The sequence below is a fragment of the Petaurus breviceps genome, unplaced genomic scaffold (assembly GCF_028583685.1).
Source record: "Petaurus breviceps papuanus isolate PSGF00001 unplaced genomic scaffold, PetGlider_PUasm1.0 685, whole genome shotgun sequence".
In the NCBI taxonomy this organism is placed as follows: domain Eukaryota; kingdom Metazoa; phylum Chordata; class Mammalia; order Diprotodontia; family Petauridae; genus Petaurus; species Petaurus breviceps.
Window position 1 is genome coordinate 6,260,757 of NW_027186455.1, and position 16,353 is coordinate 6,277,109.

Sequence of the window (16,353 nt, forward strand, 5' to 3'; positions counted from 1 at the left end):
TTTGATCCACAAGAGGATTTCCTGTAGTAATATAATCCCAAATGGCGATAGGTTCACAGAAATCAGCTGTGGTTGGTTTTTGTTTGGTTTGGTTGGGGGGGCAGGGAAGGGCAAACCTTTGCTTTTAAAATTTATCAAGTGGCATTTTCTACACTTTACTATATAATACCTATCTGTGAAATGAGAGTGATCCTTACTAAACTCCTAGGTTTATGATTTGGCACAATTAAAAACCTTTATGTGCAACATGGTTTCTAAATTAAAGTGTCCTTGACTACTGTGTCTTCTATTACACATTGTTTTCAGAAGAATACTCAGGTTAATATTGTTTGCATTTTATGGTAACATATCTTTCTATATTACCAATCCTAATTCTTTAAAGAAATTGTTGGGTTAATATGAAAATTGGCCTATATCAAGTATGTAATTGGCACACATAGAACTGAGAATTTTGAGCTTGATATAACTGATAGCATGCATCTAAGTTAATGTTCTTTTTTTCTTCCCTTTTCTTCTCTCTTTCTATCAATTTCTTGCTTCCTTTCTCTACTATCAACATAAAACCTATAAAAAAAATTTTTCCCTTGCTCCTGAAAATCCTGCAGGATGGACATGTAGAGGTAGCACGTCTGCTTTTGGATAGTGGTGCTCAAGTGAATATGCCTGCAGATTCATTTGAGTCTCCACTAACATTAGCAGCTTGTGGTGGACATGTTGAGTTGGCAGCTTTACTAATAGAAAGGGGAGCAAATCTTGAGGAAGTTAATGATGAAGGTTATACTCCCTTGATGGAAGCTGCCCGTGAAGGACATGAAGAGATGGTGGCACTCCTATTAGCACAAGGTAGGAAAATTTTACCTCTGTTCTTTTTCTGAAGTTGGTTTGAACGAATGTTAAACCAGATCATTTCTGAGTTTCCTTACCAGCTTTATGTCCTATAAACATAAGCAGTTATTGCTAAATTTTATTTTATCACATAACTTTTATATATCAACACAAAATATTTATTTGCTGGTGACAAACTAAATGAATATAACAAAAGTAAAGAAGCGGAAGTGAATATCTGAATTTTTTGTGAGCATATATTTTAGGAAATTTTGGTATCTAATTTGATCTATCTATATGGCTACCCTAGGAGCAAATATAAATGCGCAGACAGAAGAAACACAAGAAACTGCTCTTACTCTAGCATGCTGTGGAGGATTTTCCGAAGTAGCTGATTTCCTAATTAAGGCTGGGGCTGATATAGAACTTGGGTGCTCAACACCTTTAATGGAGGCTGCTCAAGAGGGACACCTTGAGTTAGTTAAATATTTGCTGGCAGCAGGTAGGTGAATTATTTTAAAATGCAAAAAAGAACATTAGATTTCATGGCTTATTTTTTTTAATTTTAACTTTGTCAGTGGGTATTCCTTCTATCAACAGAGATCACAACCCTTTTGTAACAAAATAGATGGTGAGGCCAAATAATTTATGACTGCAGTCAGCCCAGTAAGGAAACCATTCTAATTTACCTAGTCTAATCCTTTGAAAAGGGACATATTGTCTCTTAGTAATCCTATGCTTTAAGCTTTTCCAGCTCGGTTTATAGAAGCAAAGGTCATTTTATGCCAAAATGAACCATCATCATAGGAGGACTTGAATATGGAACAAAGTTACATTTTAAAAGAATCGTTAGACTGCTTGTCAAGTTTTATAACTATAAACTACTGTATGAACGCTGAGCTGTTTACTATTTATGATTTGTACTCAAAAAGTGTTTTTTGTTGAATATCCTTTTTCTATTATGTGGTTATTGATCTCTGAATTAAGAATAATAGCTATCACCATTACCATGTCCATTCTACAAATAAGCATGATGTTAGGGTTCTCTTAATTGTTTGTTTCTCTGGTTATCCTATAAGACTTACAGAATGGGAACAACTTATTTATGTGCATTTTTTTCCTTTTTTGGCTGGAGGAACATCAAAATGATTTGTGAATTTTGTACTATTTTGCAATAATCAGTCATTTATGTCACTCGTTTTTCAGATTGATAATTTGAAATAACATAGACATGTTTCTGAACACATGCATGTTATATTTGGATTTTTAGAGTAGCAAGGTAATATTAGGGACAACTTACATGTACATTATATATCTGATTGACCATGAGAAATGATATATGTGAGTCTGAATAAGTCAGTGCCTTCTGTAAATTGTGGCTAGTTGGTTGCAAATAAGATTTTTATAAATCAAGAAAATAAAAAGTAATATTCATTCAGTAAACTTTTAATGAAATGCTATTATAATTTTTATGATAGCTTTAATTAGTACAATCTAACCACAGGTTTGGTTTTTCTTTGTTTTCTGCTTTGAAAAATTAATTGAAATTAACTGAACTAGGAAAAGTTCCTATTTTGGATTATGCTTCATATTTTGAGCTAATGTTCAAACCAACCAAGAAAGTTTACTAATGTCTTCCATTTGACAGGTGGCCATAAACACTCACATACTATCAATCAGTGTATATGTGCATTATTTGGCCTCTTTCTCCACTGTATTCACTGGACTATGAGAAGAATATTCCATAGTCTTAAATGCTGTTCAGCCATTTTCCCTATTGTCTTCTTCTCATCTGCTTATTTTAAGCTAAATTATTCTTACCAATGCCTTTTATAGTTATTTGTGCTTACCTATTTTGCACCATTTAAGAATATGGTCCCTTGGGGCGGCCAGGTGGCGCAGTAAGAGCGCCGGCCCCAGAGTTGGGAGACCTGGGATCGGTTCCGGGCTCAGATACTTAACACCCACACAAAAATAACTGGCCGTGTAACCTTGAGCAAGTTACTTAACCCTGATTGCTTTAAACAAAAGAAAAAAGAATATGGTCCCTAGTTAGGTGGGAAAGTATATGAGATTTATATTATTCATACCACTTAGATGATTTTTTTAAATGAGGAAAATAAACATATTTTGAAAGTACAGTTCAGTTCTTTAATTTTACCAGATTTAGGAATTGAATGGTAAAGTGCTTTTCCTTTGTCATCTAGGGGCTAATGTTCATGCTACAACAGCAACAGGAGACACAGCTCTGACCTATGCTTGTGAAAATGGTCATACTGATGTTGCAGATGTGCTACTTCAAGCAGGGGCTGACTTAGTAAGATAAAATTACTTTTGTGTATTTTTATATGGAAGTGATCATGTTGATATTTTCCTTTTCAGAGACAATACTGAAATTCTTGCGTGCATGTGTTATATGAATAATGTTGTCAGACAACGTTTCTGTCTACTATGTAGGTGCTGAATGGATGTGTCAAAGTGTGTAATATTGAAGGGGCAGGTACCTTAGTTATTGATATTAGCTAAGTTTCTCCTGTTGCTTCATGACTTTTCCAGCTCCCCTCAGTAAAATAAACCACCAGTTTGCTGACATGCATAGAAACAGCCTTAGAAATAACTTTGCATTATATATTACTTTTGTTTTTCAGATCCCAGATAATTAAGTTTTAAATAGCTTTATTGTCAGAGTGCTTAATATGAAAACAGAGCCACTATTTCCTCTTAACAACTTTTATTGCTATTTATGTCCTGATCTTCCAAATTAGGAGGCAGACCCGGATGTACTAAACAATGCTGTAGGTTATTAAGTTAGTTTTTACTCATTCCATTCTACTTTGAGAAAATAAACTTTATGAGCATCTTTTAAATTTGTCAAGTGATGTGTAGCATTTCTCCTAGATCCCTATTCTGCATATTTCTGCATAAAAGACCACTGAGATGTACATAAGAGTTAATATTCAGTTGCCATAACTTATCTTCAGAAACTTTCAAATACCCTTGATGTATTTTTTTTTTTTTTGCCTTTTGGAGGGCAATTGGGGTTAAGTAACTTGCCCAGGGTTACACGGCTAGTTTTTTTGTGTGGGTGTTAAGTGTCTGAGGCCAGAACCAAACTCGGGTCCTCCTGACTCCGGGGCCGGCACTTTACTTGCTGCGCCACCTAGCCGCCGCCTCCCCCATGTATTTTTTTTTTTTTTTGATGTATTCTTAATTGTGTTCAACTAAATTTTTTAGGAATTCAGTTGAAAAACAAAATAGCTTGGTGACTCCTTGTTCTCTAACATTTGTTTTCAAAATAGTATGCCACCAAAAAAATAGAATTGTGAAAATATAACTTTTTCTAATAATAATTAAAGGACTTACAGGTGTATTTAGCATTCATTTATGTCCGTAGAGACCTTTCTCTGTAAATTAAAACCTGTAGGAAATCCCAGTTTAAAAAAAAGAAAACTGCTAGCAATGATTTGCTTTTGATGATAATAAAAGATTTGTTATGGGAATCAAATTACTTTATCACCTTTCTAACATCTCCCTCTTCTTTGAGAGTGTTACTTCTGTAGATTGTACAGGAAAATGGGAGCTGAAATATTTATCATTTGATGGAAGAGGATTTACATATAGGTCAAAAACTTATAGATAACTCTCATAAAATTTTAACTGTTGCCCTCTAAATTTTTTATCTAGAATATCTCAACCATACCTCTTTTATATGGAAGGGTATTATATCTTTTATGTATATTCTAAGTTACTTTTTTTTTTATCTCAGCATAGTTAAAGAGAGATTTTAAAGTGTGGCAAACCTCACAAACTTCAATTAATTGATGGAAAACCCAGTCTGAATTAGTGAAAAATGCAAGTCAGAAAAGTATGGTTCTATTATTTTCTGGAGAAGTGTCATATATGGCAGTGTGTGCTCAGGAGGCTTGACTTTTTCAGCTTTGTATTATTCAGTGTGTGACCCTGGACATTTTATATCTTGTGGGTACTTCATCTGTAAAATGAAGGGGGTTTGATCTCTAAGATTCCTTGTAGTTTTGAAATTCTGTTTTAATGTATATTAACTGCAGTAAAGTTATAATATTGACTCTTTGTGTTCCAATAAGTAGTGAATAGATAAAAGAAAGATATTTAAGAATATTTAGAATTTTGGAAAAGTTAGAATATTTGTTATTAGCTAATGTAGTCAGAATTGTTTAGCTTGAAATATACTAATGTAAGGGGTTCCAAAAGTTTTAATATAGTTTTAAGTTTTAGTGACTTCAGAAATATAAATGTTATAAATTTATTTTTTAAATACTTGAAAGATTAATTATTTAGATTTTTAAAATATTGATACTAAATTTAAGATAATCACCATCTTGTGCTATAATCACTTTAGTTGATTTTCTAAATTTATAAAAACTTTCATAATCACTTCTCAGTGCCTAAAAGGGTTATATTTGTAGCCCCTTATATTAAGATCTTCCATAGAATAAGATTTTAATTGCATACAGGACATATTTGACCTGACCTTGAAAGGAAAAAAAATCTAGTGGAGATAAAACAGATAACAATCTGAAAAAGTCATGTGTGATACATAGCTTTGTCTTGTTAAAATTAAAATAAAAGTTTATTCAAAATTCACAAAACTAAGTATATTGAGATAATTGAATTTTCAAATTTTTGGGGGGAGGAATGTGTGTGGCATTTATGCTGCAGGAGTTATTGGGACTTAAAACTGTACCAGGAAGAACACCCTGTATTTAAAAAAGGCTTAGATAAATTTTAAGAAGTAGAGGTCTGTAACAGGTTATAAAGAAGTTAAGGATGTTTAGCATATAACCCTAACCTCTTGAGATTGATGACATAGAGGGCAAGTATTTTATCCTCCCACAAAATATCATTTGGTTTGATTTTCAAAATATTGGACTCTGGTTCTTACTCAATAAAATAATTTCTTATTGTCCTAAAATGAGTTTTCCTTAAATAGATTAAAATATTCTCCTTGCAAAAACTTGGCCAATAAATATTTTAAACCATTTCTTTGTTAGTGGAAGGGTATGCCCAGTATACATTTAAAAATATTAAGAATTTCTTTTTTAATAGAATCTGCACTAATTAAATATTGCTATCCTTTTTAGTTATACATATGTTCTTTTTCATTTCTCAATTTGTCAAAATATATTTCATAGTGTTCATAAGATCAAAATTAAACTTTTACTCTGGAGATCCAGTGACATAGGTACAAATTTTTGGTAGTAGGTTTTATAGTCTTCTTTGTTTAGATAGCAGATCAGACTTTGGAACATGCATTTTGGCATGCTTTTTCTTAAATACAACATAGTGTTGATCTCTTTCCCTAGAGGTGACTACTGAAATGCCTGGACTTAAGCTTCAGAAAATTTCTTAGGAAAAACCTGTGTAGGTAAAATGAGCATTGATGATCTTTTTGGAGGAGCTCTCTTGGGGAGGTAGTGGGGAAGACCTAGATAGAAGAATTGTTTTCTTTTGTGTTAATTTGGGTTTATTTCTAAGAAGAGTATTCTGTTAGTGTCAAAACATTTAGGTTTGTTTAATAAACTACAGGAAATTTATATGAATTTCAAATATTGAGTGACATTTTGGATCTTCCTAAAGTCCTACTCTGATTTTGCTGTGGAGGTGACTTCAGGATGCTCAAAGGCAGTACCTCCAGAGTACAAAAGCTGGGCAGGTCCAACCTAACTGGCTTTCAGTATTGGTCAGCTATAAATGTTCACTGTTAGAAGATCAACTTAGTTAAATTCAAAGAGGTTCATCACAAGTTTGGCAAAAGAGTGAGGAATTTTTTGGCCACAGCAGCTCTTAAAAGACCATCATTTACATCGTAGATATAATTTGTATTGGGTGAACACTGAATAAACAAAACCAGATTATTGTCTATTTAAAATTTTTATCATGTTTTGTCATTAAAACAATTCCTTATCTAAATATAACTTGTTTTTTTGATATTATTCCTAATCTAACTGCATAAATAAATTGGACGTATTAAACTACCTTCTGAGGTAAAATTGAGACACTTTAATGGTATTTAATTCTATATCATCCAATGCACATAATTTAAAATTGACTTTTTAAAAGGAATTCAGCAGTTTTAACCATTCTGATAAGAGAAGATTTCTTTGTCACTGAAAATTGCTGATTTATCTAAATTTATTTCTTTTAATTCAGGTAGATGAATCTGAAACTTTTGATATAGTTCATAATATTGATACTTGGGCTGTCCTATAGATTAAGTATTTTTTAAAGATGATAGTGATTTTAATGATTAGTTAAAGAAAAGAATGCCTGGCAGGACAGAAAAATAAATATCATTTTTTCTGTGTTACAGTGGCATCTATTATAATGATACTAAATTATACCTTAATGGAAAAAAAATCAATGTTTCAAAAATACTGATACCATTGCTGAAGACTTCAAGACCATCTCAGCATCACCGAATTGCACAATTTAACAGTTTCATTCTGAACTAGTCTTAGAGTTTAAAAAAGCTTCCCTTAAGATTGTTATCCGTAGGCTAAACAGATTCTTCTTCAATTGCTTTTCTGATATCCATTAGCATTATATGATTGGCCCTTATCTATCATCCAGATATTTTCCATTATAATTTGGAACATTATACATGCAGTAAAAATTGTAGTTGTTATGGGTTTTTTCTCTCCTTTTTCCTGATAGCATATTTACCTTTGTTAATATCAGGTTTGTTTTTCTCTATTTGGTGCCCACAAGCAAACAGATGGTCTGAACCTATGTAAGAGAATTTATACTAAAAAAATCACCAATTGCAGACCCTCTAAAATACCTACTCAAGAAGAAACAGTAATGGATTTTCTTTGGAAGATCCACTTAAATCTGATTCTGTGAAAGTTGTAGCTATTTTGTGTATGCTTGATCTCCCTGAAAATTTGTTGTCTAATCTTCTTGACTAAATAATTTCCTTCTTAAACTGAATTTGACAAGTCTCTTAATTTAATCTTAATTTCCATCATCCTTTGCTTTCACGGTATATTTTGGTACTAAAATTTTTTCTTTGTGAAAAATAGGATTAGTTCAGACTTAATACTCAGGCATTTTAAAATAATGGATCCTTCTAGAGACTTATCATTTAGTCTCTAGATGGGTACTGAGAATGATCCTCCCAAAGGCCTTAGTTTTAATAGCGAGTTTGGACTTTGAACATTGGTCACTCTTTTATGCAATCACATTTTCTTGCCTGGGGTCACTGAAATGTTTTCATGAGTGATACACTTCTTTTTCCCATATAGTTTGTGGAAAAGATGTAATGTCTTGATTCAGTTTTCAGCTTTACATATTAATTTTAGCATTTAAGCCATTAAACATTTTTCTGGCTTACTGGACTGTATCAGAGAAGTACTGTAAAAACAATATATTTGGATTTGGCAAAGCATTCAAGAAGTTCTTTTGTTATATTTTTGTGAACAAAATGGAGAAATGTAGGCTGGTTGTTAGAATAGATAGATAGACTTGTTACTGACTGAATGACCAGTCTAAGTTGTCAGTCTGGAGGGAAATCTATATTCATACTTAAAAACTTGAATCTAAGATTGCTTTGAGCTGAATGTATTATATTCATATGCAAGAACTAATAAAAAATTATCAGCACTGTGTTTTTAAACAGCTATCTAGTCATAAGTTATTTTAATGTGATTACTTAATTCTGTGAGTGATTCAAGATTTTGGATATTGACAAAGTAGTCCTAGGAGGCATAACATTTCTATAATAAGGTTTCTTCTATTTTAACTTAATCTTTTCCCTCTTCCTTTATGGAATATTTATTCAGTTCAGTCTTAGCTTCAGCAAATATTTTTCACCTCTTTCTGCAAATAGTTTGTTGCATGGGGTGTGGAATTAATTGGTATATCTTTGAACTTGTCCTTATCTTCCTATATAAATCCCAAACCTTTCTCTTTTAAACTTGTTTACTTTTGCCTCTTCTTGGAATTGTTCCCACAAGTTTGGTTTTGTAGTTATCATAGTTGCAATTGTCAGTGAAACTTAGAACTCATGCTTAGATTCCCTAAAAACTTACCACCTTGGGGATGGATGGTGGTGGGAAAGAGAAAATGCAAGGCTATGAGAAAGAATACTGCTTGCTTCCCGTTCCTACAGGTCTGCTCTAGCATTGTTTAGTTCTGGAAGAAAGTAAAGCTCTGGAGACCTGTGAATTAGGTATATAGTACATATATGTATATGTACTTTATAGATCGTTGGTTTTTCTCTCTTGTGATGAAATTTAAGAAAAAGTGTAGAACCCGGTATAAAACATTTAGGTAAGAATTCAAATGAGTGGTAATCATTAATCAATTCATTCTTAACTCACTTTACTTTCATAAAATTCACTCAGATCTTCCTTCATTGAAGTAAAGGTGATCTTTTTACTATTTTGGCTATCTGGTAGTGTTAAACATATTCTTAAGAGCTTATAAGTTAATATTATACATATTGCATCAGTGATGAAACTTTTGTCTTTTTAATAAGTTTTATAGGCCTTTTGTAAGTGATTAGCATCTCCTGAACATTTAAGTTAATTATAGACCATGAAATCAATGGAACTTTTGCTTTTTCTTAAGTCTTATTTTACTGGTTAACTGTTGGACATTTTCCCAAAACAGTAAGAGCAGGTGATACTTTGGCTGTACTGATACTCTGTACTATTATGTGTTTTATGTCGAAAGTGGGGGTTTAATTGGTCTTAAAGACCATCTAGATAAATACAGTTCACTAAGCTTGGTATTAAGTGATTTTGTTACCAATTTTCTGCATAAAATTAACTCTTGGGACTTTTCATTTGAATGAAAAGAAATTCTGAAAAGTTGAATTCTTCTTTGTGGCATCTTACAAATTAAAAATTGTAGGTGTGTGCTAGCCCTCTTTTGAAGGTAGCTCTAGTTTTAGTTTGGAAAGCTTGAGCATTAAGGACACTATTTGACTTTCTTTAGCCTTCCTCTTATCACCATAGTTTCCTCATGCCTTACCCCACCCCCACCCCCACCCCTAAGGCCTTCTTCCCACAGAATCTATTTGTATTATTCAGCCTGTACTCAACCAGATGTAAGATACTGACTTATTTACTTCCATAGCTTTAGTTATGCTAGGAGACAAAGACATTAGTTAATGACTTCTGTGTATTTCTCCAGAAATATCTAGTAATTTAGGTTGAAGGTTCATTGCTAATATTAGTAGACCATTAAAAATATCATATTCTGCTTATAAGTCCATTGTTTCTAGAGACAAGAATCTTTTAGAGAAGAATTTTAGTTTTATTGATGAGCACCTGAAACACCAATCACTAGGTCTTCATGACCAGGTGTGATTTTAATTTTTGGAATAAGACCCGTGAGTTCTTCTTTTTCCTTCCGCAGGACAAGCAGGAGGACTTAAAGAAGACTATTTTGGAGGGCATAGAGACGGCCAAGCATCAGGTGAGGGTGGCCTTTGATGCTTGTAAGCTACTACATAAGAAATAGATGCTTGGGGTGGCTAGGTGGCGCAGTGAATAGAGCACCAGCCCTGGAATCAGGAGGACCTGAGTTCAAATTCAGCCTCAGACACTTTACACACTTACTAGCCATGTGACTTTGGGCAAGTCACTTAACCCCAATTGCCCTCCAAAAAAAAAAAGGAATAGATGCTTGTAGATGACCAGGGCTTTGTATACCTGGATTCCATCCTTGAAGTTAAAGAATTCAATGGGTAGCAGAGGAGATTTCGAAAGAGAAAACAGTCTCAGTAAGCAGAGAGCTACACCTGATACATATCCCCTTAATATTCCTTTCAGGGGATAGGCTTAGAATCTCCTTGAGGAATAAGGGTTTTCTTATTTAGATAGTTATTTTTATCTGACCCTTTAGGAGAGAGTTATGATTACTAGGGAGACCTCAACATTTATTATGAGTTTCACTAATATTTAACTTTGTTCGCCTGCCCTCAGAAGTCTAGCTTTTACATATGTTGTAGCATTATGTTTTTGAATAAGCCTTCAAAAAACTCTTTTCAAGTTTAGTGAAACTTTAACTTTGTTCAAATCCTAATGTATATGAAATTTTACATTTAAAATTGTTTTAGATTTCATTTATTTGCTTCTCCTAAACATTTTTTAAGGGTGAAGGAGTGGTTTAGACATGTGATTTCATCAGGCTGGGGACCTCCCGTTACAGAAATATATAGTTCATCTTCCATTGTTTTATTCTTGTTGTGATCAAGAGAATTGCCTGAGGCATTGAAAGGTTAACTGAGTTGGACTTGGATCATACCTACCAAGCAGAGACAGGACTTGATTACAGGTCTTTCTCATTCTAAGGCCAGCTTTCTATCCATGCTACCTCCTGAAATTAGTGTCTACGGCTAATGCATTGTTTGATTTGGGAAATTCTGAGTTGAAATAGGGCTAAAATGTCTTAACCACCAGTATGGTGAACCCCTAGAAGTGGGAGGGAGGATGCCACCATCGTGCCTAAGGAGAGTCAAACTGAGCCCATCAAAGCTTCTGTGCTGATAGGCAGTAGGGTTGGGCTTAGGATTGCACTTTTAGTCTAGGGATAAGAAGACCTAGTATTTAAAAACAAATTACCCATCCATGCCCTAGAGGAAATTAATGTCCAAGAAAAGAAATACTTATATGTCAAGACATTGTGATCCCAGAGAGATTTGCTTTAATACCATAAACTCAGGGTAGATATTGTATTTTTCATTACAAATGAGTCTTTCCTCCATAGATTAATTCCTCTTTTATGGGGATGTCATTTGCCTTTAAGATCCAGTCATTTTTTATTTTATCATCATGCTTTAAAATTTAAATTGCTTTTTTAGCATTAGGTATGAGGGATACATAGAATAGAAATTGGTTTTTGTTTTATTCAAAAGAAAACTTGTACCTTCACTATGGGATATGTTACTAAAATAGAAACTTTGGTAACATAATTTTAAATTGTTTGACTCCTTTCTAGCCCCTAAATTTAAATTCTATTTTATGCCCTTTGGCTTCGTAGTCTTCTGAGGTCTTTCGAGTGAGGGCAATAATTACAAATTCAAATATTTTGGAACTTGTCTCTAACAGCTATTTATAATATACATGGGTCTATCCTATGTCATGGTTGAGACTAGTTCTCTCTCTTTTTTTTTTGCTTTTTGGAAGGCAATTGGGATTAAGTAACTTGCCCAAGGTTACATGGCTAGTTTTTGTGTGTGGGTGTGGGTGTTAAGTGTCTGAGGCCGGAACCAAACTCAGGTCCTCCTGACTCTGGGCCAGGGCTTTAACTCACTGCGCCACCTAGCCACCCAGCCAGTTCTCTTTTGTTAGTTCTTTGAGCTATGCTCAGTTGTATAGTTTCCTCTGACTAAATTGTGAACCAGTATATGAAAACTTTTCTGTTTGCGCCTTCAAAATCACTAGAATATCAATTCAGCTTCTGCATGTGCCTCAAGTATTTTTTAATGTTTTCAGAAAAAGCAGGGTGTTTTCATTCTTGATTATTGTGCATTTTGTTTTAGCAAATCAAGCAGGAATTTCTTAACTTTCCATTCACTCCTCTCTTATGCTTTGGTAGTATGGTTTTCATAAAAATTTCTTTAGGTGTCTTAAGAGCTCTACTTACATAAATCATACTGAAGATGTAATCTCTAATTGTTTCTTTTAAGTCCTGTCAAACCTGTTGGTAGTCAGCCTAATTTTAGGTTTACAACTTGAAAGATAATGTAGATGTTTCACCTTGTTACTTCAGTACATTTTTATTAGCTGCCCATTGTATGCAAGGTAATACTACCTTTTATTCCATTTTTAATAAGACAAATTTACTCTTATCAGTTTGATGCCTTTTAGCCATCTCAAGGGCTTTTTTGGTTATAAATATTACTGCAGACTTTGAATAAGCAAACCTATAGCTAGGGGACAAAGAATCAAGTGACATTTCCTAAAATAGTTCAATTAGGAAAATTTTTTTTTAATTCAGTTTTACTTTCTGTTCCAAATTCTCTCCCTGCCTCCATTCCTCCCCCATCCCTTGAAAAAGCAAGAAATATAATATTAACTATAGATATGAAGTCATGCAAAATGTATTTCCACATTTGCCATGTTGATATTTTTAAAAAATGAAAAAATATGCTTCAAACTGCATTCTGAGTCTATCCTGTTTCTGGAGGTAGATAGCATTTTTCATCTTGAGTTCTTTGGAATTGTAGTAGATCATTGTATTGATCAGTTACATTGTATTGAAGTGTTTTTTGACAGTTGATTATCTTTACAATGTTGCTGTTAACATTGTAAATTGTACTCCTGGCTCTACTTATTTCACTTTGCATCAGTTCATATAAGGCTTATCAAGTTTTTCTGGAACCAACCCCTTTATCATTTTTTATAGCACAATAGTATTCCATCACATCCATATATTATAAGTTGTTTATCTATTCCCCAGTTGATGGGCATGCCCTCACTTTCCACTTCTTGCCACCACCAAAAGAATTGCTATAAATATCTTTGTACATATAAATCCTTTTCCTTTTCAAAAAAATTCTATATCTATGTACATTTACATATATAGATATATCTTTGGGTATAGAGCTACTAGTGGTATTGCTGGGTCAGTGCACAGTTTGTAGATTTGGGAGCATGGTTCCAAATTATTCTTAAGAATGGTTAGACTAGTTCATAGCTCTACCAACAATGTATTAGTGTACCTCTTTTCCCACTTCCCCTCCAACATTTGTCAGTTTTCTTTTCTGTCATATTAGCCAATCTGATAGGTACATAGCAGTACCTCAGAATTGTTTTAATTTGCATTTCTGTAATTATTGGTGATTTAGGACATTTTTTCAAATGACAGTAGCTTAGATTTCTTCCTTTAAAAACTACCTGTTCATATCCCTTGACCATTTAGAAATTAGAGAATGGTTCTTATTCTTATAAATTTGACTTGGTTCCCCATATATTTGAGAAACAAGACTTTTGTTAGTTATACTTGCTGCAAGAAGTTTTGTCCCAATTTCCAGCTTTTCTTCTAATTTTGGCTACATTGGTTTTGTTTGTGTAAAAACTTTAATTTTGTGTAATCAGAATTGCAGTTAGGAAAAAAAATATTGACTAGCCAGTGAACCAAATATTCAAACAAATGCCATTTACAGCTTAACCTAATTAGATGTTAAGGATCTTCTTGGGTCAAGTGCTTTGAAACTTGGGGTGGCTAGGTGGCACCGTGAAAAGAGCACCAGCCCTGGAGTCAGGAGGATCTCAGTTAAAATCCGGCCTCAGACACTTAATACTTACTAGCTGTGTGACCCTGGGCAAGTCACTTAACTCCAGTTGCCCTGTATTCCCCCTCCAAAAAGCAAAAAAAAAAAAAAAAAAAAAAGCACTATGAAACTTTTGGAAAATGCTAAATCTTATAAAATATGCAGCCTGCATTTTAAAGCTATATTTAACTATGCGTGTATTATAGGCAAAATAGCAGCATCTTTATGATCCAAGTTTTCATTTTTTTTCTTTTATAATGCTTTGAGTTCCAGATTTTCTCTCTTCCTTCATCACCTCCACTTCCTTGAAACAATAAGCATTTCTGTATAGATTTTCCATGTTCAGTCATACAAAACATATTACCGTATTAGTCATGTGAAGGAAGACAGACCCAAAGCAGGGGAAATACCAAAAGTGAAAAAATAATAAGCTTCAGTCTGCGTTCAGACTCCCATTGGTTCTTTGCCTGGAAGTGGATAGCATTTTTTATCATGAGTCTTTTGGCATTGTCTTGGATCGTTTTATTGCTGAAAATAAAATGAGTAAGTCATTCACAGTTGATCATAGTACAGTATTGCTGTTGTTCTCCTTGACCTAAATTTCTCAAATGCAACCATATTGTTCCTCTAGGAATTTGAGGAAAGAAATATAGAGTTCAGAAGTGAGCAATTTTTAATCCTGATAATAAGGAGTATCTTGGGATTTGTCATTTTATCTTTTTAAGTCTTACAGTTGTTGTTCAGTCATTCAGTAGCATCCAATTCCTCATGACTCCATGGACCATACTGTTCATGGGGTTTTCTTGGCAAGGATACTGGAGTAGTTTATCATTTCCTCCTTCAGTGGATTAAGGCAAACAGAACTTAAGTGACTTGCCCACGGTCACACATCTAATTTAAGTGTCTGAACCTCAGGTCTTCCTGATTCCAGGCTTCCACTGAGCCATCTAGCTGCCCCAAGTCTTTCTATATCATTTTATATGTGCCATATTTAGTATTTACCTTCTAAGTTTTGGTCCCATCTGTGGGAATAAATAATAATTCAGTGTCACCCATAGTAAATTCTGGCAGTCTTCTTTCAAATTTGATTACTTTATTTGATTTCTTCTTTATTGATTTCTCATGCTCACACATTTATCCCATAGAAAATGAAATCCAAGTCATTAAACTCAAGGTAGGTTTGGAAAAAAAAAGTACTATCATAAGTATTATAAAGTATGTTGCAGTGACCAGGGTATGAAAATTAAACAACTCTTCAGACTTTTTTTCTTGAGTTAGGTTTCCAAAATTTGGCTTTATTCTTTTATTTTAAATTAATTTTAGGACATTAGATATACTCATATTAAAATATAAGAACAAAAAACATGTTCTAAAGCCAAATATAAATGATTTCGACATTGTCCATAAATTTTGTCCTCATTTTGGTGGATGATCTAAATTGACTAAAAATTGCGTAATGTGCTATAGCAACTAAATGAAGTCAAAACGATTTTTTTCCTTTTACATGAGGAGATAAGAAATAATACACAAGTTTAACCTTTCTCTAAAGCCATAAAATGTTTTAGGGGTTCACATCTTGCATTTAGTTTTCACTTTCCACTTGCTAACAGATCGGATAGAGATGTTTTATTGCCAGAGATTTCTTTTAATTTAGATACAGTCAAATAAAACAAAATAAAAAACTATGTGATTTTTCCTGAAAACTAAGAGATGTTAAATATATATATAGTACTACAAAATAAAAGGTGAAGTAGATGTTTTATTGCTTCTGCGTTTTGTTTTTTTGGATCTAGCTGAATTTATCCCAAAGCTGAAGTGTGGTTATTATCATCTAACAAAAACTGCTGTTTATCTTTATTGAAATATTCTAGCAGCTGAAAATTTGGATTTCGGAGTCAGAAAGTTCAGTTCAGGTTCAGAAGAGGAACACCAAATTTATCTTCATGAGTTCTAAGTAAACTAAAGAGTAAGAAGAAATGGGCACTGATCACTTTTATGGAAATCACTTAGATGCCAGATATCTTTGCCTATGTGTATGTGGTATAAGAGCTTGATAAAGACATTCTAACTTTTTGGGGGGTGACATTCCCTGTTATTAATTACAGTATAGTTAGAGCAAGCTCATTTTCAGTGAAATTAGTCTTGGGCAGCAAGATTGGGAGATATTTTTCATATGTGACAAGGGTTAGTAAAATTCAATCATTTCTGTTGCTACACTCTTTTCTCTTTTGGCTGCTCAAATATATCTTTTAAAAAAAACATTG

General features: G+C 33.3%; 1 protein-coding gene across 8 annotated transcripts in view; it reads left to right on the plus strand.

The window, feature by feature from the left end:
- ANKHD1 (ankyrin repeat and KH domain containing 1) overlaps positions 1-16,353 on the plus strand; it is a 126,490-nt gene that overhangs the window by 54,498 nt on the left and 55,639 nt on the right. For 4 of the 8 annotated variants that reach the window (XM_069104366.1, XM_069104361.1, XM_069104362.1 and 1 more), the window contains exons 8-11: positions 606-843; positions 1,136-1,327; positions 3,033-3,142; positions 10,228-10,287. In XM_069104366.1, coding sequence (XP_068960467.1) covers positions 606-843; positions 1,136-1,327; positions 3,033-3,142; positions 10,228-10,287 — 600 coding nt within the window. Of the gene's footprint in view, positions 1-605; positions 844-1,135; positions 1,328-3,032; positions 3,143-10,227; positions 10,305-16,353 lie in introns of those variants that run through there. The other 4 variants (XM_069104363.1, XM_069104364.1, XM_069104368.1 and 1 more) reach the window with 2 other exon arrangements.